The following is a 26694-nucleotide window of genomic DNA, read 5'->3' on the forward strand; positions in this document are numbered from 1 at the left end:
GTACAATGTCTTGTGCTACATATCATATAAAGTTGTATAAGATAAGCTCCATTCCCTAAAGAGCCTGTATTCCAGTAGGGATGTTGGGACAGAGGGTCCGTGTATACAAAGTCAGTTCATTTTCCATTTCTCTAAAGATGCACTCACTTATTTCTTTCTTTCTTTTCTTCTCTCTCTCTCTCTCTTTTTTTTTTTTTTTTTTTTAAAGTCTCTTTTTTTTTTTTTTGGAGACAATCTTTCTCTGTCACGCTGTGGCGTGATCTTGGCTCACTGCAATCTCCACCTCCTGGGTCAAGCAATTCTCCCACCTCAGCCTCCCGAGTAGCTGGGATCACAGGCTCACGCCACCACGCCCAGATAATTTTTTTGTATTCTTGGTAGAGACAGGGTTTCACCATGTTGGCCAGGCTGGTCTCAAACTCCTGACCTCAAGTGATCTGCCCACCTCAGACTCCCAGAGTGCCGGGATCACAGGCATGAGCAATTGCACCCGACCAAGTAGTGCTCAGTTTTAAATTCAACTTATTGTATGTTTGTGAAATGTTTAAAGCTGAAAAATATTAAATGAGTTTATATGTGCATTTGCAAGGGAGATATTAAAATTCACAATCCTCCTTCAAAGTTCGGACTCTGCAGCATTGAGCCAGATTAACTATGTTGTTGTTCTCTGTCCAAGTGACTATACATTTAAACCGATTCAGTGAAGGCAGCTGACATTTGGGTACAAAGACATCTTCCTTGGTATTAGTCGTTTTGCCTGATCCTTATTCCACAGAGTGTGTTTGCCAAATAGTATATACTTACTAGTTGAATATTATATATTTCCTGCAGGAGATTTAAATGAGCAGTCCCAGGCACAGCTAAGTGAAGGATCAATTACACTTCAAGTTGAAGCAGTGGAGTGCACTTCACAAGTGGATGAAAATGATGTGACGTTAATGGCTGATAAAGGCAAAACAGAGGTAGCTTAAGCCTTTCGTAAGGAAATCTAAGATTGTCTTGTTGTAGTTCTTACATAGTATCAAGACGAGATCACCTGTGAAAAATATATGCTGTTTAGCATGTTTTCTTTCCTGGCTTCAAATTTCTTGCAAGTGTCTTTTAAATGTTTATTTTGAAGTTTTTGTTGTGATACAATATACACACAGATGAGTTTATAAAACAGATTTGTAGTCAATGAATGAATGATCACAAGGCATACACTTGTGTACACGTCAGATCAAGAAAGAACATTGCCAACAGCCCAGAAACAAGTTTTTTTGCCGCCTCCAGTTACCTGAGCTTTAACCCTGTATTAATTTTACCTGATTCTGACCTTCACGTAAAAGAAACCATGTGGCATGTATTCCTTTTCTTTGACTTTTTTCACCTCACCTTACATTTGTTAGATGACTATAGTAGAAACTTATTTTTATTACTGTATGGTATTCTGTTATATGAATATTCTGTTGCTTTTATATCCATTTGTGAACATTTGGGATATTTCCACTGCTGGGCAATTATAAAACAATGCTCCATGGACAGTCTAGTACCTGGAAGTGTGCACACATTCATGTAAGTTGTGTGTGTATGTTGTGGGGTTTGCATAACTTCACTTCAGTGGTTTTGACAGTTTTCCAGAGCGATTGTACCATATAGATTTGTTCAAGAGTGTGTGCTTCCTGTCATTGCACATCCTCGCCAGCACGTGGCTTTACTCGTTATTCTGGTGGGTGCACAGTGGGGCCTTCTTGTCTTCATGTGCGTTTCTCTGATTACTAATAAAGCTGGTTCTTGCTCATGTTTGCTGGTCATTTGGAGGCTTATTTTGTGAAGTGCCTGTCCAAGTCTGTTGCTCATTTTTCCAATGGACAGTTTGTTTGATTTGATTTGTAGGTGTTCTTTACATTGGATAGGAGCCTTTTGTCAGTTATGAGTGTTCCATGTGTCTTCTCCCAGTCTGTGGCTTGCCTTTTCACGTTTTTAATGGTATTTTTATTTGTTGATTAGACAGTGCTTTCATTATTTCTCTTATGTGCTAACTTTGTCGTAAATCAAATTCCATGACATATATTTCTAGGGTCTCTGTTGTGCTTCTTTGGTCTGTTTATCTTGTGTCAAGATGACACTTGAATTTTGTAACTTTATTATAATAAGTCTTGATATCTGGAAGAGTAAATCCTCTCGTATTTTTCTTTAAAAGTATCTTGGCTATTCTTGGCCCTTTACATTTCCACGTGTGCTTTACAGTCACGTAAAATTGACATCTTTATAATATTGAGTTTTCTCATCCATGAAATTTACATATTACTTGTTGTATTTTATGAGTTTTGTGCAGATTTTTCACGTCGTCTTGTAAGATTTCTTCCCAAGTTGTTGAAACTTTTATTTTTAATTTTTGTGGGTATATAGTAGATGTATATATTTATGGGGTACACGAGATGTTTTGGTACAGGCATGCAATGCATAATAATCACATTATGGTAAGTGGGGTATCCATCTCCTCGAGTATTTATCCTCTGTGTTATGAGCAATACAATTATATACTCTCAGTTATTTTTAAATGTACAATTATTTTGACCCTGTTGTGCTATCAAATGAAACATTATTTTAATATTATGTTTCTTAACTTTATTTTCTGTTTGTTTTGGCTAAACAAATACACAATTGTATTTGTTTTTTAAATATACTCACCTTATATCCAGCACATTTACTTATTAACTCTAATTATCAACTCTTTGGATTTCCTATATATATAGTTATTCATCTGAGAATAGAAGTTTTATTTCTTCATTTTTAATTTTTATACCTTTGTTTCTTTGTCTTGCCTTCCTTGACTGGATGGACCTCAGAACAGTGTTGATGTCATGACGTTGGGTTGCCCTGATTCAGTGGGAACTCTTTTTTGATATTTCATCTTTAAATTTGATGCATGCTTTAAGGTTTTTGTTTTGTTTTGTTTTAAATTACTGGATCAACAAAGTGGTCTTCTTTGTTCACTAGTTTTTTGTTCTGTTTTGGTGTCTGTCAGATGCTTTTCTGGATCTGTTAAGAACTTGAGCTTGCTCTGTTTTGTTGATGTGATGAATTTTATCAAATGGTTTTTGAATATTAAACTATTCTTTTATACTTGAAATAAACCTCACTAGGGTTGTAATGTGTTATCTTTTGATGTATCATTGGATTGGGTGTGCTAATAGTTTGCTTAGAATTTTGCATTTTAGTGAGTGAGGTGATTGACTTTTCATATAATGTTCTTGTCTGGTTTTGCTATCTTGGTTTTACTGGTCTCATTTTTTCTGTTTTCAGGAAGAGGTTTTGTAAGGTTGGTGCTTTTTAAAAGGTTTTGGTAGAATACATTAGTGAAATCACTTGAGTCTGGTATATTCTTTTTTATGTATTTTTGTTTTTTGAGATGGAGTCTTGCTTTGTCGCCCAGGCTGGAGTCCAGTGGCATGATCTCGGCTCACTGCAAGCTCCGCCTCCCACGTTCACGCCTTTCTCCTGCCTCAGCCTCCCGAGTAGCTGGGACTACAGGCACCCACCACCACTCCCAGCTAATTTTTTGTGTTTTTAGTAGAGAGGGGGTTTCACCGTGTTAACCAGGATGGTCTCAATCTCCCGACCTTGTGATCCATCCGCCTCGGCCTCCCAAAGTGCTGGGATTACAGGTGTGAGCTACCACGCCCAGCCGAGTCTGGTATATTCTTTATCTAATGCCTTTAATTGCAGATTCAGTTTTCTTTAATAGTGGTAGTACTATTCTGATGTTTTAATTTTTTTATGTCAGTTTCAGTAAATTGTAGTTTTCTAGAGATTGTAATCTTCCTCTACACTTGAAAATTTATTTTACTATCATGCTGACGATAATATCCTCTTGTGATTAATATTTTAGGTTGTTAAGCTATGTCTTTTTTGTTATTTCTATAATTGACTGTTTTGCCTCTCTTTTTCTTAGTCTCAGCAGATACTTTCAGTTTTGTTAATTTGTCAATTTTATTTATTCTCAATTTTGTTTGTCTTTCTATTTCATATTTTCTGGTCTTCATTTCTTTCCTTCTACTTTCTATGGATTAAATGTGTTGTTTTTCTGACTTTTTGAGACAGATGCCTAGTGTGCTTATTTTTCTGCGTTCCTGCTTTTTCAGTGGTGTAAGTGCATCAGATGCGTGTAGGAGATTTTCTAATTTTTGAAATAATTGATTTTAGATCAAACGTACTGTGGTCAGAGAATGTTTAGTTTTAGACCTTTGAAATTTGTTTAAGTATGATAGATAGCTCAGCATTTGTTCAGTTTTTGGAATTATTTTCTGTACACTTTAGGGCATGTCTGTTATGTGACTTAATGTCTGTCTCACTTAGGTGAGATTGATTTAAATCGGGATGCTCAAGCTGCCTGCATTCTTAAAATTATTGTGCTGTTCTTTTAAAATCTCCCACCATGATTGTGGGTTTGTTCATTAATCATTAGCAGTATATCAACATTTGCTTTAAACATTTGAAGCTGTATTTTTAGGTGCATACAAATTGCGCATAAAATTTGTTGCATTAAATTCTTCATAAAATTGTTTTGGTGCATAAAAATTTTGCTGACAAATCAAATCCTTTATTGAGCATGTCTCCCTCAGTGTGTAGTAATGCGTTTTTCCTAAATCTAGTCTGAGATTAACAATGTCCATGCCAGCTTGCTTTGGTTAGTGTTAGCGTGTTGTATTTTTTGCCATTATTTTACTTTTAATCTTTCTGTATCCTTATATTTCAGATGTTATAGGGACATACTGTTGGATTTTGTTTTTCAGCCAGTCTGGCAGTCTGTATTAGGCTGTTTCTTGCATTGCTATCAAGAAATACCCGAGACTGGGTAATTTATAAAGAAAAGAGATTTAGGCTGGGCGCGGTGGCTCAAGCCTGTAATCCCTGCACTTTGGGAGGCCGAGACGGGCGGATCACGAGGTCAGGAGATCGAGACCATCCTGGCTAACACGGGGAAACCTCGTCTCTACTAAAAAAAATACAAAAAACTAACCGGGCGCGGTGGCCGGCGCCTGTAGTCCCAGCTACTCGGAGGCTGAGGCAGGAGAATGGCGTAAACCCGGGAGGCGGAGCTTGCAGTGAGCTGAGATCCGGCCACTGCACTCCAGCCCGGGCGACAGAGTGAGACTCCGTCTCAAAAAAAATAAAAAAAATAAAGAAAAGAGATTTAACTGGCCCATCGTTCTGTGGGCTATATAGGAAGTGTGGTGTGGGCATCTGCTTGGCTTCTGAGGAGGCCTCAGAAAGCTTACAATCATGGCAGAAGGCGAAGCGGGAGCAGGCACGTCACGTGGCCAAAGCAGGGATGGGGAAGGTGCCACACACTTTAAACAAGCAGGTCTTAGGATAGCTCGTTGACTACCGCAAGATAACACCAAGCCATGAGGGGTCCACCGCTCTGACCCAAGCACCTCCCAGTTGGCCTCACCTCGGACATTGGGGATTACATCTCAACATGAGATTTGGGGGGGCATCCAAACTGGATCACGGTCTTTCTACTTACACTTAATGGAATTGCCAATACATGGGGGTTTGAATCTGCTCACTTTATTTGCTTTTTATTTGTTTCACCTAGACTTTGTTCTTTTTCTTCTGGCATTCTTTGAGATCGTTTAAGAGTTTTATATGATTCCAGTTTTCTCCTCTGTTGATTTGGTAATTATATTTATATTATTTTAATGATTACCCAAATAATTATAACCTGTCTCTTGGCTTACTGATGTTTAGTAAAAATTCTTTGTTTTCTTTTAAATGTCTTACTTGGCATTCCAGGGATCACAAAATACTCAATTTATTCCATACTTAAAAAGCTTTTCTTGTATTATGTTTTATTTCTATATTTAACCCAATAAGATATGATGATGGTTTATAAATAACCAATACTTCCGATGTTTCATCTCAGATTAGTTTTCTTCTTCAAGAATATCCTTACTATTTTTTTTTTTTTGTAAGGGACTGCTGGTAATGAATTTTGTTTGTTGTCTCTCTGAAATGTCTTTATCTCCCTGTTATTCTTATGTGTATTTTCTCTTGCTATAGAATTGTTAGGAGCAACTTTCAGCACTTCGAATGTATTTTTTCATGTCATTTCATTTTAAAAGTTGGCTGTTGGTCTTTTGTTACTTTTCTCTTTGGTTTTTATCCATCTTACTGTGATGTGCTTGGGTAGCTTTTGTTTTAGACTACAGTTTAGAGGAAAGATCTTTGAATAATTTGAGGCTAAGGGAGATGATACCTTCAAGACTAGATTTATGTCTGCTTCTGACAGGGAGCAAGGAACACTAGCAATTGCAGATCACTTTCATGCATTTATTGTAATCCAGCTGACTGGAACTGAGCCTCATCCTTAGGAGAACCAGTCAGATGCTGATTTGCCTTTACGGCTGGAGTGTATCCCTTTGTCGTCTCATCCCAAAGCATGGATGTTTTACTGTGGTATCTTTCTCTCACTCAAACATGTACACACACGCACCTCCTCATCCCCCAGTGCCAGTCATTCATTGGCAGACTCAGTTTTTTATCCCTGCATTCCCACAAGAACAACTTTGCTTAGCCTTTTCTTGAAGCAGCAGATAGGCTTAGGGAACAGCATCCCCCATGTTGGGCTTACCTCTCTGGGTTGCTTTCTTCTCTTAGATTTTGGCCCCATAAATTTACACTGCTTTTTAAACTTGCTAGTCCTTTCAAAGATAAGCTTTTTCATATGCTGTTCAATTCTAATTGTTCTTAGCAGAAGGTTGGTTTGCTTTACCTAGTCTGCTATTACTGGAGGCAAAGGTCTTAACATGTATTTTTGTTGCTGTTGTTGTTAAGTAGTTTGTTTCTTAACTGTTGGGCCCATTTCAGTTTTTTACTCATGGTTCCTATTTATGTCTTACTTATCAGTAATTCTAACAGTTGAATGAAATTGCCGAGAATTGTACAATGACTCAGTGGCTTTTCAATCTCAGTATCTTAAGTTTTTGGTTTTAAATTATTATCTGATTCAGTTTTACCATGTCTTTCATTCCTGATGATTTTTAAAAAACAGAGGATAATGAATTTGGTAAATACCCTGGTACTATATAATTAAAGTTGATGGCAGCTGTCTTTTTCATTAGGATATTTAACTGGTGTGCCCTTAATTTTTTTGTTGCCATTAAATCCTACATCGTGGTTATAAAGATCAAACTAATATAGTAGCCCCGTCTTTTCCACAGTTTTGCCTTCTGCAGTTTTAGTTACCCATGGTCAACTGTGGTGCAAAAATATTCAGTGGAAAAGTCCAGAAATAGTTCATAAGTTTTAAATTATATGTCATTCTTAGTAGTATGATGAAATCTTCCCACCAACTTGCTCCATCCTGGTAGGATGTGAGTCTTTCTGTTGTCTAGCTTCTCCACCTGTATTCACTTGTTGCCTGTTAGTCACTTAGTAGTGTTTGGTGATCGGATCAACTTTAGTGATATTGCAGTGCTTGTCTTAAAGTCACTCTTAATTTCATAATGGCCCCAAAGTGCAAGAGTAGTGTTGCCTGCAATTTGGATACACCAAAGAGAAGCTATCAGGTGCTTCCTTCAAGTGAAAAGGTGAAGATTCTTGACTTAATAAGGAAAGAAAAAGAAATGCTGAAGTTGCTGAGATCTGTGGTAAGAATGATCTTCTTTATGTGAAATTACAAAGAAGGATAGAGAAATTCATGCTTTGCACTCCAGACTTCAAACGTTCCAGCCACGGTGAGTGATAAGTGCTTAGTTAAGATGGAAAAGGCATTACAGTTGTGGGTGGAAGACAGGAACAGAAACATGCTCTGATTTACGGCAGTTGGATTTGGTACTATCTGAGGTTTCAGGTATCCACTTGGAGGTCTTGAAACGCATCTCCCAGCGGTAATGGGGGACTAATGAATGTTCATGAAACTGGGGTAAATTTATCTGATGTTTAATTTTCTCACTTCTAGGACACTTTCTTTATGAGCAACACACCCCAAAGATACAAAGACAAGCTACCAGATGGTGGTGATTCTGTGCTTAGGATCAGCACCATTGCGTCAGCCATTGCAGAGGCATCAGTTAATACTGATCCTTCCCAACTTGCTGCTATGATCAAGGCACTTTCAAATAAAACCAGAGACAAGGCTTTTCAGGAAGATGAGAAACAAAAGGACTGTTCTCACGTGTGTCATTTCTTACCTAATGATTTAGAAAAAAGTAATGGATCCAGTGCATTTGATATGGAGAAATACCTTAAAAAAACCGAAGTTAGTAGATATGAAAGTGCATTGGAAAACTTTTCAAGGACTGGTATGTCTGATACTTGGGATTTATCTTTGCCCAAAGAACAAATTACTCAAGACATTCATGCAGTGGACTTAAGTGCTACTAGTGTAAGTGTGAGGGAACCAGAAGAAAACACAGCAGCTATTGTTTATGTTGAAAGTGGAGAGAGTGAGAGTCAAGAGTCATCTAGAACCATAAACTCTTCAAATTCAGTTACAAATATGAGAGAGAATAGCAGTGCAGAAGTTGATGGGAAGACATGTTCCATTGACAACAAATTACAAGATGTTGGTAACAATGAAAAAACTACCTCGGTTTCCACTCCGTCTGATAGTTATTCATCAGTGAGGAACTCCAGAATAACATCCGTTTGTCTGTTAAAAGAGTGTGAAGACATACGAGATAGTAGAGAAAATCAGAGGCAAAATGAGTGTGTCAGTGAAATAAGCAACAGTGAGAAGCATGTGACTTTTAAAAACCATTGCATAGTCTCACCTAAAAATAGTGGTAAGTGTCTGAGTTGTTGGTCCATTCATAAAATTACAAAGTTTATTTTCTCTTCTCACTGGAAAATACCCCTTTCTGATAGATTTGAAAAGTATCTCTCCTGAGCATGGTGGACGTGGCTCAGAGGATGAGCAGGAGAGCTTCAGACCTTCCACATCACCACTGAGTCATTCTTCTCCTAGTGAAATTTCCGGAACAAGTTCATCAGGGTAAGTGTGTACCTTCTTTTTAAAAAAATAAAAATAAAAATATGTGCTCAGTATAGGAAATTGGAAAAAAAACATGTGTAAAGAAGAAAAATTACTCATCTACGCATTCATCTCTCAAAGGTAACTCTTGTAAGCTGTGGATTTCTTTCTGGCTATTTTTCTATGCAAATTTTTGTATACTGCTTTTTCTTTTACTCATTATAACAATCATTCTCTGAATTTAAAAGAAAACTAGTAATGTTACAGACTACCTCATGGGTCTGTCGTGGTTCATTCGATGCTTCTGGTGAATACTTTGTGTATTAACTTTTGCTGTCTAAATGATACTGGGTTGAATAACTTTGTTCATAAAATTTTAATTTTATGAATGTCTTTTGTGGCTTTATAAAAGATCTTTTATGTGTTTATTGAAAGAGTCCAATAAATGGAAAAATTTGCCTAACCAGCAAAATTATCAAATATGTTAAATATAGTTTTGATTTGTTTCAAAATATCAGATTTCAAAGATACCTATTAGCTGTTTCCCAAGCTGCCATTAAAGTTTCTCATGTTCATCTGAAGCGACGTGGTATGGTTCAGCTGGTACTAAATGTCAATGGAGAGTTGAGTTCTTTCTGTGACTCCTTATGGATGCCTCAGTTTGAGGCACTCATATGTATACACAGTCACTTCTTATTTAATAGTTGATTGCTTTTTTGCCTTTTTTTTTTTTTTTTTTTTTTGAGATGGAGTCTCACTCTGTGGGCCAGGCTAGAGTACAGTGGTGCAATCTTGGCTCACTACAACCTCTGCCTCCCGGGTTCAAGCAGTTCTCCTGCCTCAGTCTCCCGAGTAGCTGGAACCACAGGCACATGCCGCCATGCCTGCCTAATTTTTATATTTTTAATAGAGATGGGGTTTCACCATGTTGGCCAGGCTGGTCTTGAACTCCTGACCTCAGGTAATCCATCTGCCTCAGCCTCCCAAAGTGCTGGGATTACAGGCATGAGCAACTGTGCTCAGCCTGCATATTTTAACAGATATATTACTAGTCATCCAGCCTAAAGCAAATGTGAAGATGATCTGGCTGTGATACGGTGTAGTATGTTTACAATCTTTGGCTTACACATTCTTCCCGGTATTGCTTTACTCTCCCAATGGAAGACTAGAGGGATGTCTGAGACTAGCCTGATTCTTTTTGGCTTTGAATTGACTTGATGTTTTTGCAAGTTTTTGCCAAAATTCTTTATTTTTCAAGTCTAATAATTGTATTAGGCTATATATCTGTGTTGATTCTTCATTGTTACTTTGCTCTATCATACAGTATACCCTTTCAGTATATCTCCCCTTTTATTTTGCATGTGTTCTTGCAGTTCACTTTTCATTATTTTAGATAATTTCACCTAAATGCATTTGTTCTTGTTAACCAAAGGAGTCAAACGAATACAACACATCATCCAGTGACTCAGAACATTTTCCGTGCTGTATCATGCTGTGTGTATGTGTTTGTGTGTATGTGCGTGCGTGTGTGTGGGTGTGCATGTGGATACAGAAACCCATGTAGGTGCATGTCATGGGGGAGCTAGAGAAGGCCTGAAGCACTTTGGTAAGTAATACTTTGTTGCCATTGATTAGAAACTTACTAACTGGTATTTTGACAATACTGTCTTGGTTTGGGACTTTTTGCTTTTATTTTTATTTTTATGAGACAGAGTCTTTCTCTGTGCCCGGACTGGAGTGCAGTGGTGCAATCTCAGCTCACTGCAAGCTCTGCCTCCCGATTCACGCCATTCTCCTGCCTCAGCCTCCTGAGTAGCTGGGACTACAGGCGCCCGCCACCACGCCCGGGTAGTTATTTATTTATTTATTTATTTATTTTTTGAGACGGAGTCTCACAATCTCTCCCAGGCTGGAGTGCAGTGACGTGATCTCTGTTCACTGCAAGCTCCACCTCCCGGGTTCATACTGTTCTCCTGCCTCAGCCTCCCGAGGAGCTGGGATTACAGGCGCCCGCCACCAAGCCCAGCTATTTTTTTTTGTATTTTTAGTAGAGATGGGTTTCACCATGTTAGCCAGGATAGTCTCGATCTCCTGACCTCTTGATGTGCTTGCCTTGGCCTCCCAAAGTGCTGGGATTACAGGCGTGAGCCACCGCACCCAGCCCACACCTGGCTAATTTTTTGTATTTTTAGTAGAGATGGGGTTTAACTATGTTAGACAGGATGGTCTCGATCTCCTGACCTTGTGATCCACCTGCCTTGGCCTCTCAAACTGCTGGGATTACAGGCATGAGCCACCATACCTGACCAATTTGGACTTTTTAAAAGTTCAGAATTCAAATTTGAATTTTCCATGTGCATCCATTGCCTGAGTATTCTGAACTTTGTACAAAAAAGAAAGATGGTGGAATCCAGTCAAGTGATGGGCTGAATTCAAGCTAACCAGCAGAGCGTAGGTGTGGAGACTGTTTCCAAAGGTGGCTCGACATTTGTTTCCTATCCCCTGTGCTCTTTTGCGCTGTGACTTTGCCACTTTCCCTCAAGAGGTGCAGTACGTTTCCTGCTCCTTGCATCTCTGCTGGCAGCCCTGTGAAAGATGCTGATGAACAGAATAATGAGGAAGTAACCCTGGTGTGTTTGCAGTTGTATGTGAGGCTCACTGTTTGTCACTTTCTGATCTTTTCATTTCACGTTGTATAGCAGGGACATCTTTCTGAACCAAGGCTGGAACAGCATGCTTTTGAATGGCTGCATAGTGTTGTATTGCATGTTTGTGCTCTAATTTCTGTAGCTCACTTCCTCCTGGGGAATCGGATTTAAGATTTCCCACTGATTGTCCACAGTGATGTGATGACATGTCCTTTTTGTGAAGTCTTTATATTTATCATTAATTTTTTTCTCAAGGTAAATTCTTAGATGTAGAATATCTTGAGTCAAGAGGCCTTTGATATATACTGCTTCATTGCTCAACTGAAAGTTATACCACTTGATAGTCCCACAGTGGTGTGTGACTGTTCCCATTTCTTTGCATTTATCTGCGTGATTTTTTTTTCCTCTTTGCTCGTTGAGGGTTGGAATTCTTCTGTTCATTTCTCTGTATGAGATACTTAGTAAATTTTTATAGAATGAATTGCTAACATTGCTGTGTGTCCTTATATGGTATTTATTAATGAAAATGCCACAACACATTTTACAGTTGCTTAACAGAGGCTTCATTCAATGGGAATATTTTTTACGGTTTTAGATAATTAAGTGTAAACATTGAATTCGAGGTAGAGTTATTTGCAAGATTATAGGCACATAGGAATGGTTTTTTGCTAATGTAGATAGTTGAAGGACTGGAGAACTGCAGGTGTGAGCTCCTCTTCTCTTTCAGGTGTGCGTTAGAGTCCTTTGGTTCAGCAGCTCAGCAGCAGCAGCCTCCCTGTAAGCAGGAATTGTCTCCCTTGGCGTGCTCACCTGCTGGGGTGAGCAGGCTGACGTATGTGTCTGAACCAGAGAGCTCCTATCCTGCCACAACCACGGAGGATGCCCTGGAGGACTGCAAGGTGGGCAGCCACTTGGATTATTTATTACTAAGGCTTTCAACTCTTAAAAGTGTTACAGATGTTTGATTCAGACAACAGTTCAAGCCTGTATAACTTCTGTGTTGCTCTTTTACCTTTAAAATGATTTTTGTATTTGTGTGCACATATTAAATCCCTACTCATGCTGGTAGGCACAGAAGCACAAGCATTTTAGGATCTGCCCTGGAAGAGCTCTGTCTGGTGAGACACACTGTAATGAAGTGCGTCATGCTGCGCGTGTACTATGGGGACTCAGGAAGTGGTGGTTGGAAGTCTCACTGCCTTTGCTTCAGCAAAGGTTTCTGCAGGGATAAATACACTGAAGCCACCCTTTGCCCGACTGCTAGGAGTTATAGGCAACTGGGAAGCAGAGCTAACACATGGGCAGGTGGAGAGTTGTAAGATGCAAACTGCGTCTGAGGCACTCCAGGAAGTTTAGAACAGCCACAGTGAATCATGTCAATGGGGAGAAGTGGATGAGGCTAGAAGAGGGGGGACCAAACTGGGCAGGTGCCGGGTTTAAAACGTGGGAGTTTGAAGGCTTTTAAGCAGGTCACTGTCGTGATCTTTTTTGATTTCGTTTTGTTTTTGTATTTTTTAGAGATGATCTCGCTCTGTCACCCAGGCTGGAGTATGGTGGCACGATCACAGCTCACTACAGCCTGGGACTCATGGTCTCAAGTGATCCTCCTGCCTCAGCCTCCCAAGTAGCTGGGACTACAGGGGTGCACTGCCACACCTGGCTAATTTTTCATTTTCTTGTAGAGACAGTGTCTTGCCATGTTGCTCAGGCTGGTCTTGTACTCCTGGGCTCAGGTGTTCCTTCTGCCTTGACCTCTCAAGTAGTTGGGACTACAGGTACCTACCACCACACCTGGCTAATTAAAAAAAAATTTTTTGGAGGTGGGGTCTTGCTGTGTTGCCAGAGCTGGTCTTGAACTCCTGGCCTCAAGCGATTTTCCTGACTTGGTCTCCCAAAGTGGTGGGATTACAGGCATGAGCCATCAAGCCCAGGCTGGTTTGATGTTTTAAAAGCTCACTCTAACAGCTGTGAGGAAGGAGGGACCAGTAGGAGCAAAATTAAAATCGGAGATTTGACATGAGACCACTGTAGTGGTTTAGGCAAGAGACAGTGGATGCTTGGGCCAAGACCGTAACAGTGGGGACAGAACAGAAGAAGATCAGAGAGATTTATGTGGGAGAAGCTAGTATTACCTGTTTTTGTGTGTGGAAGTTGTGGATGTGACATTGTTCAGTTTTTTAATGAGCTGACTGACTGCTGTGGGTATGCTGTGTAGTCTTCCTCTCCACCAAGCTGCTGGAGAGTTACTGAATACACAGCATAGTGTTAGAGCATTACACCCCTTCCTTTGAAAGCTGTCTTTTTCATGTCATTGTTAGATACTGAGTCTGCGTGTTCTTAGCTTGGTGGTTGAGAGCTGGGTTATGGTGTCAGATAACTTATCTTCTGCTGCCTCCTCAGACAGATTACTAAACCTCCTGCAACCTGTTTCTTCATCTGTAAGGAGGAATAGTATGTGAGGGCAGTGCCTGTCACCTAGTAAGTCACCACGGGATACTTATTATTTGTTATTATTACTTGGCAAATAATATAGTCTTTGTTTCTTAGTGTCTTTATTTCTGAAGCTTTGGCCAGGAGAAATTTATAAACCAAGTACCAGAGCAATCAGTGAAGGTTACGTCTGTCTAGTCTGTAAATTTCAGCTGGTCTGTCCTGCAGAGCTGCAGATGTCACTCCTCAGATTATGCATTACGTACAAAGAAATGAGTGTGGACATTTACCAGGACTGTTAACTTCATGCTTCATAGAGCCACACAAGTTTAGAAATGGTAGAGGACTTAGAACACATAGAAGATAACATCTTTGGCCGGGCATGGCGGCTCATACCTGTAATCCCAGCACTTTGGGAGGCTGAGGCAGGCAGATCACCTGAGGTCAGGAGTTCAAGACCAGCCTGGCCAACATGGTGAAACCCTGCCTCTACTAAAAATACAAAGAATTAGCTGGGCATAGTGGCGGGCCCCTGTAATCCCAGCTCCTTGGGAGGCTGAGGCAGGAAAATGGCTTGAACCCAGGAGGTGAAGGTTGCAGCGAGCTGAGATTGTACCATTGCACTCCAACCTGGGCAACAAGAGCGAGACTCTGTCTCCAAAAAAAAAAAAAAGTTAACATCTTTGAGTGTTCAAGCCCAGGCAGTAGCACGGACAGGTGGTGGGGTGGGGCCCTGCCAGCCTGCTGAGCCGCCGCCTGACCTCAAAGTCGTTATCATTTCAAGCTTACTCGGCCCCCGCTCCGTCGTTACTAATTTATTTAGATTTTTATTGTAAAGTTTATAGAAATCCCTTAAATCCTCAAAAAGTTACTAGACTCTAGTCCTTTATCTGTGCAAAATTTTCAGATATTCTTAGTGTATACCTATGTTCCTCATAGTATAACTCCTTTTACAGAACAACAAACACACATTTTCTAATGTAAGTCTGCATTTCACAACTGCAAGACTACTATTTTTGTGTAAAACAAGTTTTTTTTTCAAAGAGAAACCTCATGCACATCTCTTTGTTACTTGAGCTTTTACCAGCATGGTTTCAATTTGTTGTATTAAGTTTATCTGTGGATTGTTAAAAACAAATTTTCTTGCACTCAGAGTGATATCACCAGCGAGTTGAGTACCACAATTATTCAAGGCAGTCCAGCCACGTTGGAGGAACGGGCTATGGAAAAATTGAGAGAAAAAGTTCCATTTCAAAATAGAGGAAAAGGAACATTATCATCTGTTACCCAGAATAACTCTGATACAAGAAAAGCAACTGAAACCACTTCTCTGAGTAGCAAGGCTGAATATGTAAAACCTGACTTTAAATGGAGTAAAGATCCCTCCTCCAAAAGTGGAAATCTGTTGGAAACCAATGAGGTAGGTTTGACATCAAACCCTGAAGAAGTGGACCTGATCAGACTGGCTCTCCTGGGCAAGTCAGGTCTGAGCTGTCAGGTGGGCTCAGCCACATCACGTCCTGTGTCCTGCCAGGAGCCTGTAGATGAAGATCAAAGAACAATTCCTAAAGATAAGTCAACTGCTGGCCGTGAGTTCAGTGGCCAGGTTCCTCCTCAGACCACCTCTGAAAACCAGTGCACTCCTATTCCCAGCAGCACAGTTCGCGGCTCTGTGGCTGACATGCAGAACGTGCCAGCTGCCGTGCACACACTCTTGACGCAGCCCTCTTTCAGCACAGCTCCCTTTGCTCAGCGGTGTTTGGGAACACTCCCTTCAGCTGGAAGCACCACCTTGCCTCAGTGTCATGCTGGCAGTGCCACAGTCTGTGGCTTCTCAGGAGGCCTCCCCTATCCAGCTGTCGCAGGAGAGCCTGTGCAGAACTCTCTGGCTGTGGGAATTTGTCTAGGATCAAATATCGGCTCTGGATGGATGGGTACCTCTTCTCTCTGTAACCCGTATTCTAATACCTTAAATCAGAACCTGCTAAGCGCAACAAAACCTTTTCCTGTGCCGTCTGTTGGTACCAACTGTGGAATTGAACCATGGGATTCAGGAATGACATCAGGATTGGGTAAGATGCTTTTTCTCTGTTATTGTTGCTTGGTATTATTTTCTCAAATGACACCACAAAGCTGGTTTGTTCCAAGGAGTTACTGGTTAGCATTAATTCCTTGTGAGTTTTGTGCTTCTTCCTAAACTGAGAACACCATATATTTCTGTGCAAACGTCCTTGAAGTTGGCTTAGAAAAATGCTACACTTATGCAGGTGACAGGCTGCCTATGGCTCTGTCTTCCTTATCTCTTTTTTGCTCTGCCATTGCAGTTTTGTGATTATTTCACCTAGAAAAAGTCCAGTTTAGAGCTGAATCCCAGAATGAGCGAGTGCCTCCACCTTGTGAGTCTCTGGGTGGCTGTTGTGGTGGAAAGGCAGCACTCTCAGGTGCATGTGTGGGGCAGCTTCTCTCTGGGAGCTGTGCTTTTACTGACATGGTACACACAGCCGCTGGGGTACTGTCTTCTCTGCCCTCCGGAACAACTGCGTGAGGATGTTGGAAGATAGCTGGCAATAGTAAAATCTGCTGAGTGTCTACGTCTGGAAAGTTAGAGCCTCTGGAGTTCTTTGTTTTTGTTTTTGTTTTGTTTTGTTTTGTTTTAGGATAAGCAGTGACTTATAATTTATGAGAGGAGAGGAGATTATTTACAGGCAGTGACCTCAAAGAATTGATTAGCTGTAATTGTGAGTTTGATCCAATTTTAATTTTCTTTTCCTGGGCTGGATGGAAGCAGGAAGAAATTGTTGGCAGGTCTCTGAGGCTCATGCAACACCAAGGACTCCTTCATCTGGAGCACTTTGACTCTAGCTCTTAAGTGTAAACGGGCCATCTTATAAACTCATTGCCACTTAACAGATTTGGCTTATAATCAGGGGTTTGCCGTAACTTGCATTTTTGTGCCTTCTTCTCACCCAGGGAGTGTCCGAGTGCCGGAGGAATTGAAGCTTCCTCATGCTTGCTGTGTCGGGATCGCTTCCCAGACCCTCCTCAGTGTGCTCAATCCAACCGACCGCTGGCTGCAAGTCAGCATCGGGGTCCTCAGCGTTAGTGTGAATGGTGAAAAGGTAGCTTTCTACGTCTTTCTCGTTTAACCTAACAGTTGCATTGTGATTAGGTGCTTGATTTCCCCCATCTCTAGTGCTCGGTTCTACCTTCACCCCTTTATTAATGCACACAGTCATTGCCTTGCTCTCTTCCTCTCAGGCCCCTTTTGTGGTAGTGCTTGTAGAGTGTAAAGTGAAAGAGTGTTTTGCATTTTCCATCATTTATTTATATTTTATTGTTATTTATTTGTAAAATCCTATAAATTTGCTTTTAGTGCTGTTATTTAAATCATCCAAAGCTCTGAGTTTCTCGTTGCTACTTGTCAGTTTTGTTAAAGGTGATTGAATATAAGTAACCATGATTTATCAAAAAAAAAAAAAAAAAAGAAAGCAGCTACTCTTGGAGCTTATGCCTTCATTGGCAAGGGAAGTCTTTTTGACTAATTTATCTGATGATTTTCTTACATGAGCTTTTGAAATACCTGGAAACGCAGTTTTCATATGAACTCCTAAAACAAATGTCTCTTACATGATCAATTATAGTTCCTATAATTCTAGACTCTAAATCTTCTCTGCTGGTTACAGTGACCATTTGCACGTCAGTGAGTGGGGAGCTGGGTATATGGTCAGCAGCTGTTTTGAAATGTCCCAGTTTTATGACTGTTCCTTGTGAATCAGCACTAGTGGATGAGTTTCCTCTTCCCTCCTGCCTCTTAGTGGCCATTGTTTGCCTGGGAAAGTAAGATCGCCTCCCCCCACCCCTTCTTGGCTTTTCCCCTCTACTTCCAGTCCTCAGGTTAAATGAAAAGCAGGTGATTGAAGGAGAGGGTTGAGAGTGGAAGGTGGGCTGTGAAGACTTTGTAGGGGCATCCTGGAGTCTGTGAATGCAGCAGTGTTGTCTGTGGAAGTGGAGAGTGGAAAAGAAGGTCCCCACTGACGGTGAGGAGGAGGGTGGCTGGAGTTGTCACTGCAGTTGAAGCAGAGTCAGGGCTGTGGGACCTCAGCGGTTAGCCTGACTCTTCTTCCCCCCAGCCCCCGCCCACCACTGTGTTGTGTGTCCTAGAGAGACTTACAGGGCTGTGAAAGAGTGACCCTTGTCAGTGTCCTTTTTAAGACAAGTGAGTGTACAGGTCAATGTGCTTGCTTGGAGATGGACTGGGGAGACAGCCCTGGTGCAGCAAGAACATTCAAATCATGAAGGATTTGACTCGTTGTACTTTAGAGACCATGAATTACAAGGTTTTGACATTTTTGAAGGATAATAAATGTCTTAATTTGGCAGTTTCAGTGATTGGGAAAATGAATCTTAAACTAGGTGATTCTACTTGATTTTCATTGTGAAGCCATTAATAACGAACTTTGTGGCTCTTTTTTGAAGGTGGATCTTTCAACATACCGTTGTTTAGTTTTCAAGAATAAAGCCATCATAAGGCCTCATACCACAGAAGAGATAAAAGTGCTTTTTATACCATCCAGTCCTGGGGTTTTCAGATGCACATTCAGTGTTGCTTCTTGGCCATGTTCTACAGATGCTGAGACCATCGTACAGGCGGAAGCTTTGGCCAGCACCGTCACTCTCACTGCCATTGCCGAGAGTCCTGTTATCGAGGTACCCGTTTGTAAATGAATCTTTGTTATACCTGGCATTTTAAAGAAGACTGTTTAATGTTAGAAGTATAATTTGGAAAGAAGAAATTTGTGGACAAAGGAGCCACAAAATTAGTTTCAAGCTGAACTTTAGTTCTTAGTATCTTTTTATTTCAAAATTTAAAATTATTTTTAGTTTTACAGAAACACAAGTATACTTGCTAAGATATCTATAAAGCAGAGTATAAGGTTAAGCAGTATTTTCCAACTGATTTCTATTATATAATCCGGTGTCCACTTAGCAACATGCCAGTGGTTCATATTCTTTTTATATTTCTGCACCTGGAGATTATTTACCAGCTGGAAAAGTTTCCCTTCTCTAGTCACTTATTTTCTGGAAGCCACAGAAATTAAGTCTGGCCAAGTTGGGATAATAAGTGGTTATTAGATTATATGCTCATTTAGGATGATGACTCTCAACCGTGGCTGCACATTGGAATAACACTGGGGTCTTTTTGTTGTTGTTGTTGTTGTTGTTGTTGTTGAGACGGAGTCTCACTCTGTCACCCAGGCTGGAGTGCAGTGGCCAGATCTCAGCTCACTGCAAGCTCTGCCTCCCGGGTTCACGCCATTCTCCTGCCTCAGCCTCCCAAGTAGCTGGGACTACAGGCGCCCGCCACCTCGCCCGGCTAGTTTTTTGTATTTTTTTAGTAGAGACGAGGTTTCACTGTGTTAGCCAGGATGGTCTCAAGCTCCTGACCTCGTGATCTGTCCGTCTCGGCCTCCCAAAGTGCTGGGATTACAGGCTTGAGCCGCCGCGCCCGGCCCCACACTGGGGTATTTTAAATGTACCCCAATACCCGGGTCCCACTTAGACTGACTGAATCAGAATGAGGGAGGGTGTGGCTGCCTCTTGGTAATTTTTAAATCTTCCCAGATGATTATAATTCATAGCTTTAGTTAACAACCACTGTTTTATAAGAGCTATCTCCTCTTAGTTATAGTGAAATCAGAACTAACGTATTGAAAAAAATTAAGGAATGTGAGAGGGAGGGATGGGAGGGTGCAGAGCAGAGGAAAAGCAGAACAGGTCTTGATACAGTAATGAGTCGCTTAACAATAGGGGTATGCCCTGAGAAATGTGTCCTTAGGCAGTTTTGTCATTGTGTGAATATCGCAGAGTGTATTCACACAAACCTAGACGGCACAGCCTTCTGCACACCTAGACCTTATGGGACAGTCCATTGTTCCTAGGCTATGCACCATTGTTCCCATACAGCTTGTTACTGTACTTAATATTGCAGGGCAGTTGTAACACCATGGTAAGTGTTTCTGTAGCTAAATGTAGAAAAGGTACAGAAAAAATACATTATAAAAGATTAAAAAATGGTACATTTTATAGGGCACTTACCAGAGGACTCAAAGTTGCTCTCTGTGAGTCTGGTAAAGGCCTAGGACATTACTGTACACTCTTGTAGACGTTATAAACACTGCACATTTAGGCTATACCAAATTCATTAAAAAAAATTATACTATGATGTTATGATAGCTGTGACATCACAAGGTGTTAGGAGTTTTCCATCTCCATTATCATCTTATGGGATCACTGTCCTGTATACAGTCCATCATTGACCAAAACATCATTATGTAGCATGTGACTTTAATTAAAAATTAGTTGATTTCAGCTGGGCACTGGCACACACCTGTAATTCCAGCACTTTGAGAGGTCAAGGTGGGTGGATTGCTTGAGCCCAGGAGTTCGAGACCAGCCTGGACAACATAGTGAGACCCCCGTCTCTACACAAAATTTTAAAAATCAGCTGGGTGTGGTGGTGCATGCTTATGTTCCAACTACTCCGGAAGCTAACGTGAGAGGATCACTTGAACTCAGCAGTTTGAGGCTGCAGTGAGCTATGATCACATCACTGTACTCTAGCCTGGGCAACAGAACGAGACTCAGTGTCAAAAGAAAAAAAAATTAATTTCCTGATATGTGAATTGAACTTAACATATTTAGCTAGCCACACTCAACAGGTGTTACTAATAGCCTCCTAAAGTTAATTAGTTGTTTCAGGCCAGGCGCGTGGCTCATGCCTGTAATCGCAGCACTTTGGGAGGCCAAGGCAGGCAGATCACCCGAGGTCAGGAGTTTGAGACCAGACTGGCCAACGTGATGAAACCCTGTCTCTAGTAAAAATACAAAAATTAGACAAATGTGGTGACGGGCGCCTGTAGTCCCAGCTACTCAGGAGGCTGAGGTAGGAGAATCGCTTGAACCCGAGAGGCGGAGGTTACAGTGAGCTGAGATCGCACTATTGTACTCCAGCCTGGATGACAGAGCAAGACTCTGCCTCAAAAAATAAAAAAAAGATAAAGTTAATTAGTTTTTTCATTCTGCAAAGCTGTAATTGTGACTTGCAGTTTACAAGTGGGTATTGGGGATGAGACACAGGGTAGCCACTCTGGGAGACGGGTGAGAATCACCAGTATTTTCCCCACAGTACAAGTTCTCCAGGGGATGCTTAGTGACCTAGCTCAACAACTTTATTTTCTAGGGCATGGAGGAGGAAGTCGATTGGAAATGTTCTTATAAAGTTTTTTTTCATATTTTCATGTTCCTGTGTCCTTATGTTGATATCTCCACATACTATAAACTTTTAGTGATCTTTTTTCTTTTTGGCTAAGTGCCATTTTATATACTTCTCAGTCAGCTCTGCTCTGCTTGCCTTTCTCTAGGTCAAGGTTTTTCAGCATTAACACTAGTGCCATTTTGGGCTAGAAGATTCTTTGAGGGTAGAGAGGGCTGGCTTGTGCAGTGTAGGATATTTAGCAGTGGCCCTGATCTCTACCCACTGGATGTCAGTAATACCTCTTCCCCCACTGTGGTAACCAGTAACGTCTCCAAACATGGTCACGCCACCCCGGATAGGAACCACTGAGAACCGGTGTTATTAACCTCCTGCATTTCAGTACATTTCACTATACCGACTGTTGAGCCTGCCTTTAAGCAGCTTACATTTCTGTAGCAGATATGATAAATCACATTTATGCAATATTTGGCATTGCCGTTTCCCGAGCGGCTGACATATATCAGTGGTGTTTGGTAGTAGAAGGCAGTGGTTCCCTACTGGTGTGCTCATTGGAATCACCTGATGAACTTCAAAACTACTGATGTCTGCGTCTGAGCTTTGAATCCGACAAACAGACAAGTTTGGGAACCACTGGTATAGGGAATAGTTCAGTATTAATCAAGCTAGTTAAAGCTGCCTTCTTGGAGGAGTGGAACTAGAGGAATTAGGCCCTGATGGCTCAGCAGGGTTTGACTGGGGGACAACATTCCCTATGAGAGAGATTCGGGAATTTTATACAGAGACCACATGCATAGAAACTGTTTACTTTCTCAGCGTGATAAAGGGTCTCCCAGGTACATAATGCAAATGTTACAGTTTAAAGTATGTGCACCTTTGTTTTGGCTAGATATTGCCAATTTGCTCTCTCTCTTTTTCTTTTTTTTTGAGACGGAGTCTCGCTGTGTCGCCCAGGCTGGAGTGCAGTGGCGCGATCTCAGCTCACTACAAGCTCCGCCTCCCGAGTTCGCACCATTCTTCTGCCTCAGCCTCCTGAGTAGCTGGGACTATAGGCACCCGCCACCTCGCCTGGCTAGTTTTTTGTATTTTTTAGTAGAGATGGGGTTTCCCCGTGTTAGCCAGGATGGTCTCGATCTCCTGACCTCGGGATCCGCCCGTCTCGGCCTCCCAAAGTGCTGGGATTACAGGCTTGAGCCACCGCGCCCGGCCGCCAATTTGCTCTCTAATTTACATTCCTAGGAGAAATGTATGCAGGTTCCTGTCACTGCTAACATTTGGTATTGTTAGATTTTTTTTTTTTTTTAATCATTCTGGAGTGGTATGGAATTTTTTTAAATTTAAAATGTTTCTTTTATTTAAAATTTTTTTTGTGGGTACCTAAATAGGTGTATGTATTTATGGGGTACATGAGATGTTTTGTTACAGACATGTGGTGTGAAATAAGCACGTCATGGAGAATAGATTGTCCCCTCAAGCATTTATCCTTTGAGTTACAAATAATCCAGTTACATACTTTCAGTTATTTTAAAATACACAATTGTTGGCGGGCATGGTGGCTCACACCTGTAATCCCAGCACTTTGGGAGGCTGAGGCAGGCGGATCCCGAGGTCAGGAGATCGAGACCATCCTGGTCTACACGGTGAAACCCCGTCTCTACTAAAAAATACAAAAAACTAGCCGGGCGAGGTGGCGGCGCCTGTAGTCCCAGCTACTCGGGAGGCTGAGGCAGGAGAATGGCGTGAACTTGGGAGGCGAAGCTTGCAGTGAGCCAAGATCGCGCCACTGCACTCCAGTCTGAGCTACGGAGCAAGACTCTGTCTCAAAAAAAATAATACACAATTATTATTGGCTATAGTCATCCTATTGTGCTGTCAAATAGTAGGTCTTAATTCATTCTTTGTATTTGTTTAGTACCCATTAACCATCCCCACCTCACCCCCAGCCCCTACCCTTCTGAGCCTTTCATAACCATCTTTCTATTCTCTATGTCTGTAAGTTCAATGGATTTGATTTTCAGAACCCACGAATAAGTGAGAACATGTGATGTTTGTTCTGTGCCTGGCGTATTTCACTTAACATAATGGTCTCCAGTTCCATCCATGTTATTGCAAATGACTGGATCTCATTCTTCCTGTGGCTGAATCGTCCTCCATTGTGTATATGTACCACATTGTCTTGATCCACTTATCTGTTGATGAGCACTTAGGTTGCTTCCAAATCTTAGCTATTGTAAACAGTGCTGCAACAAACATATTTCTTTAATATACTGATTTCCTTTCTTTTGGGTATATACCCAGCAGTGGAATAGCTGGATCACATGGTAGCTCAGTTTTTAGTTTTTTGAGGAATCTCTAAACTGTTCTCCATAGTGGTTGTACTAATTCACATTCTCACCAACAGTGTGTACGAGGGTTCCCTTTTCTCCACATCCTCACCAGCGTTTGTTATTGCCCGTCTTTTGGCTATAAGCCATTTTAACTGGGGTAAGATGATATTTCATTGTAGTTTTGATTTGCATTTCTCTGATGATCAGTGATGTTGAGCACCTTTTCATACGCCCGTTTGGCATTTGTATGTCTTCCTTTGAGAAATGTCTATTCAAATATTTTGCCCAGTTTTTGATTGGGTTCTTAGATTTTTTCCTGTAGAGTTGTTTGAGCCCCTTATGTATTCTGGTTGTTAATCCCTTGTCAGATGGGTAGTTTGTAAATATTTTCTCTCATTCTGTGGGTTGTCTTTTCACTTTGTTGCCTGCATCCTTTGCTATGTAGAAGCTTTTTAACCTGCTGTGATCCCATTTGTCCACGTTTGTTCTGGCTGCCTTTGCTTGTGGGGGGTTGTTCAGAAGAAGTCTTTGCCCGGTCCAATGTCCTGGAGATTTTCCTGAATATTCATTCATTCATTCATTCATTCATTCATTTAGAGACGGAGTCTCACTCTGTCGCCCAGGCTGGATTGCAGTGGCGCAATCTCGGCACACTGCAACCTCCGCCTCCTGAGTTCGAACTGTTCTCCTGCCTCAGCCTCCCTGGCAGCTGGGATTACAGGCGCACACCACCACGCCCAGCTAATTTTTGTATTTTTAGAAGAGACGAGGTTTCACCATATTGGCCAGGCTAGTCTTGATCTCCTGACCTTGTGATCCGCCCTCCTCAGCCTCCCAAAGTGCTGGGATTACAGGTCTGAGTCACCATGCCCAGACCCAATGTTTTCTTGTAGTAGTTTCATAGTTTGAGCTCTTAGGTTTAAGTTTTTAATCCATTTTGATTTGATTTTTGTATAGGGCAAGAGACAGGGTCTAGTTTCACTCTTCTGCATATGGATATCCAGTTTTCCCGGCACCATTTATTGAAGAGACAGTCTTTTGCCCAGTGTATGTTCTTGGCACCTTTGTCAAAAATGATTTCACTGTAGGTGTGCGGGTTTGTGTTTGGGTCCTCTATTCTGTTCCTTTGGTCTGTGTATCTGCTTTTATGCCAGTACCATGCTGTTTTGGTTACTGTGGCTCTGTAGTATAATTTGAAGTCAGGTAATGTGATTCCTGCAGTTTTATTCTTTTTGGCTGGGATAGCTTGTCTATTCCAGGTCTTTTGTGGTTCCAGTAAATTTTAGGATTTTGTTTTTCTATTTCTGTGAAGTAGTATGGACATTTTAACAATGTTGATTCTTCCAGTCTGTAAACACGGAATGTTTTTCTATTTTTTTTGTGTCCTCTTCAATTTCCTTCATCAGTGTTTTATAGTTTTCATTATAGAGGTCTTTTACTTCTTTGATTAAGTTAATTCCTAGGTATTTAATTTTATGTGTGGCTGTTGTAAATGGGATTACTTTTTAAATTTCTTTTTCACATAGTTCAGTGTTGGCGTATAGAAATGCTACTGACTTTTATATGTTGATTTTGTATCCTGTAACTTTACTGAAAGTTTTTTAATCAGTTCTAATAGTTTTTTTTTTTTTAAACATGGTCACTTACTTTAATAACAATACATATACCATGTTATCACCATGGGATATAAATTCAGGTTAGACAAGATAATTTCCCAAGTGTAATAGCATTCTGTAGTATATAGAAGTTTGTGTATGCTCTCTGGCCAAACCAGCTTGCTCAGAGACCTTAATCAGTTTCATTATAGGTAATTTGTTTAGTTTAATGTTTACAGGTCTTAAGGAGAAAATAACACACATTTAAAAAGTGTTCATTTTTTCCATGAGTGCTTAAAATACATATTTCTATTTCAAGGTGACATTTAAAAATTATTCTAATATAATAGCAGCAAAGATATGGTCTGTAGTTACAAAAGAAGTAAGCTAGAATCCGTAAGTTATGCTCAGGTTTACAATTGTGATTCTTTAATAAATACTATTACTATGCAGCTCTATTGTAAACTTTCAAGATTTGGTTTAAACACACGCACATACATACTGTCAGTTGTGGGAGGCTTTACAAGTTATAGTCCATGCACTCTTTGGACAGAGTTCTAAAAGAGCCAGCCAGTCCACAAGACAGGCATTAACTGGGGCAAATAGGACTCTTATATAACATCCAAAACATGAGATTCTGCAACAAACTGGTGGCACTACAGGGTTGGCCTGGTATCTTCTTTAGAACTAATTTCATCACACAGTTTAAGAAGGTGGACATTTCAACACCATCAAGTGCATTTAGGTGACATGTTTCCTTTATGTTAACTTGACTTCATTGAATGGCCTAGTTTGTAAACTAGTCACTAGTAATTTGGTCACCAGGCAAATCAAGAAGGGAAGTCAATATTCAAAATGCCATGTTACCATCTGAACTCACTCAAATAGTTCACTTTCAACATTAATATGTAACTTCAATAATGAGATGTCTAACTAAAGCAAACTCCTCCAACAAGACGAAGACAGCATCTCATTTAAATGCTCATCTTTTCCTTCCGTATTACCTTTGACTAATGTTTTAGTTCTAAACAGTTTTTACAGTCCCAACATTAACATTGTTAACAGATTTATCAAGCTATTTATACGTCTTTTTGCTCACCATTGCTTCATGAATCTCTTGCTTTTCCCTCTGTTATGGACTCTGTTATCTAAGTTTTTAAAATTTTTTTTTTGAGACAGAGTCTCGCTCTGTCACCCAGGCTGGAGTGCAGTGGCGCGATCTCAGCTCACTGCAAGCTCCGCCTCCCGGGCTCACGCCATTCTTCTGCCTCGGCCTCCCGAGTAGCTGGGACTACAGGTGCTGCCACCACGCCCGGCTAATCTTTTTTTTTTTTTGTATTTTAGTAGAGACGGGGTTGCACCATGTTAGCCAGGATGGTCTCGATCTCCTGACCTTGTGATCCACCCGCCTCGGCCTCCCAAAGTGCTGGGATTACAGGCGTGAGCCACCGCGCCC

The 26694-nt window shown here is 40.9% G+C and overlaps 1 protein-coding gene across 6 annotated transcripts in view; it reads left to right on the forward strand.

Moving 5' to 3' along the window:
• CEP192 (centrosomal protein 192) overlaps window positions 1-26694 on the forward strand; it is a 142860-nt gene that overhangs the window by 57835 nt on the left and 58331 nt on the right. For all 6 annotated transcript variants that reach the window (XM_023228357.1, XM_023228356.1, XM_023228353.1 and 3 more), the window contains 7 exons: window positions 832-962; window positions 7952-8777; window positions 8860-8986; window positions 12341-12512; window positions 15197-16115; window positions 17014-17162; window positions 18520-18750. In XM_023228357.1, the coding sequence (XP_023084125.1) occupies window positions 832-962; window positions 7952-8777; window positions 8860-8986; window positions 12341-12512; window positions 15197-16115; window positions 17014-17162; window positions 18520-18750 (2555 nt within the window). The remainder of the gene's footprint in view (window positions 1-831; window positions 963-7951; window positions 8778-8859; window positions 8987-12340; window positions 12513-15196; window positions 16116-17013; window positions 17163-18519; window positions 18751-26694) is intronic.

The sequence above is a fragment of the Piliocolobus tephrosceles genome, chromosome 18 (genome assembly GCF_002776525.5).
Source record: "Piliocolobus tephrosceles isolate RC106 chromosome 18, ASM277652v3, whole genome shotgun sequence".
Lineage (NCBI taxonomy): Eukaryota > Metazoa > Chordata > Mammalia > Primates > Cercopithecidae > Piliocolobus > Piliocolobus tephrosceles.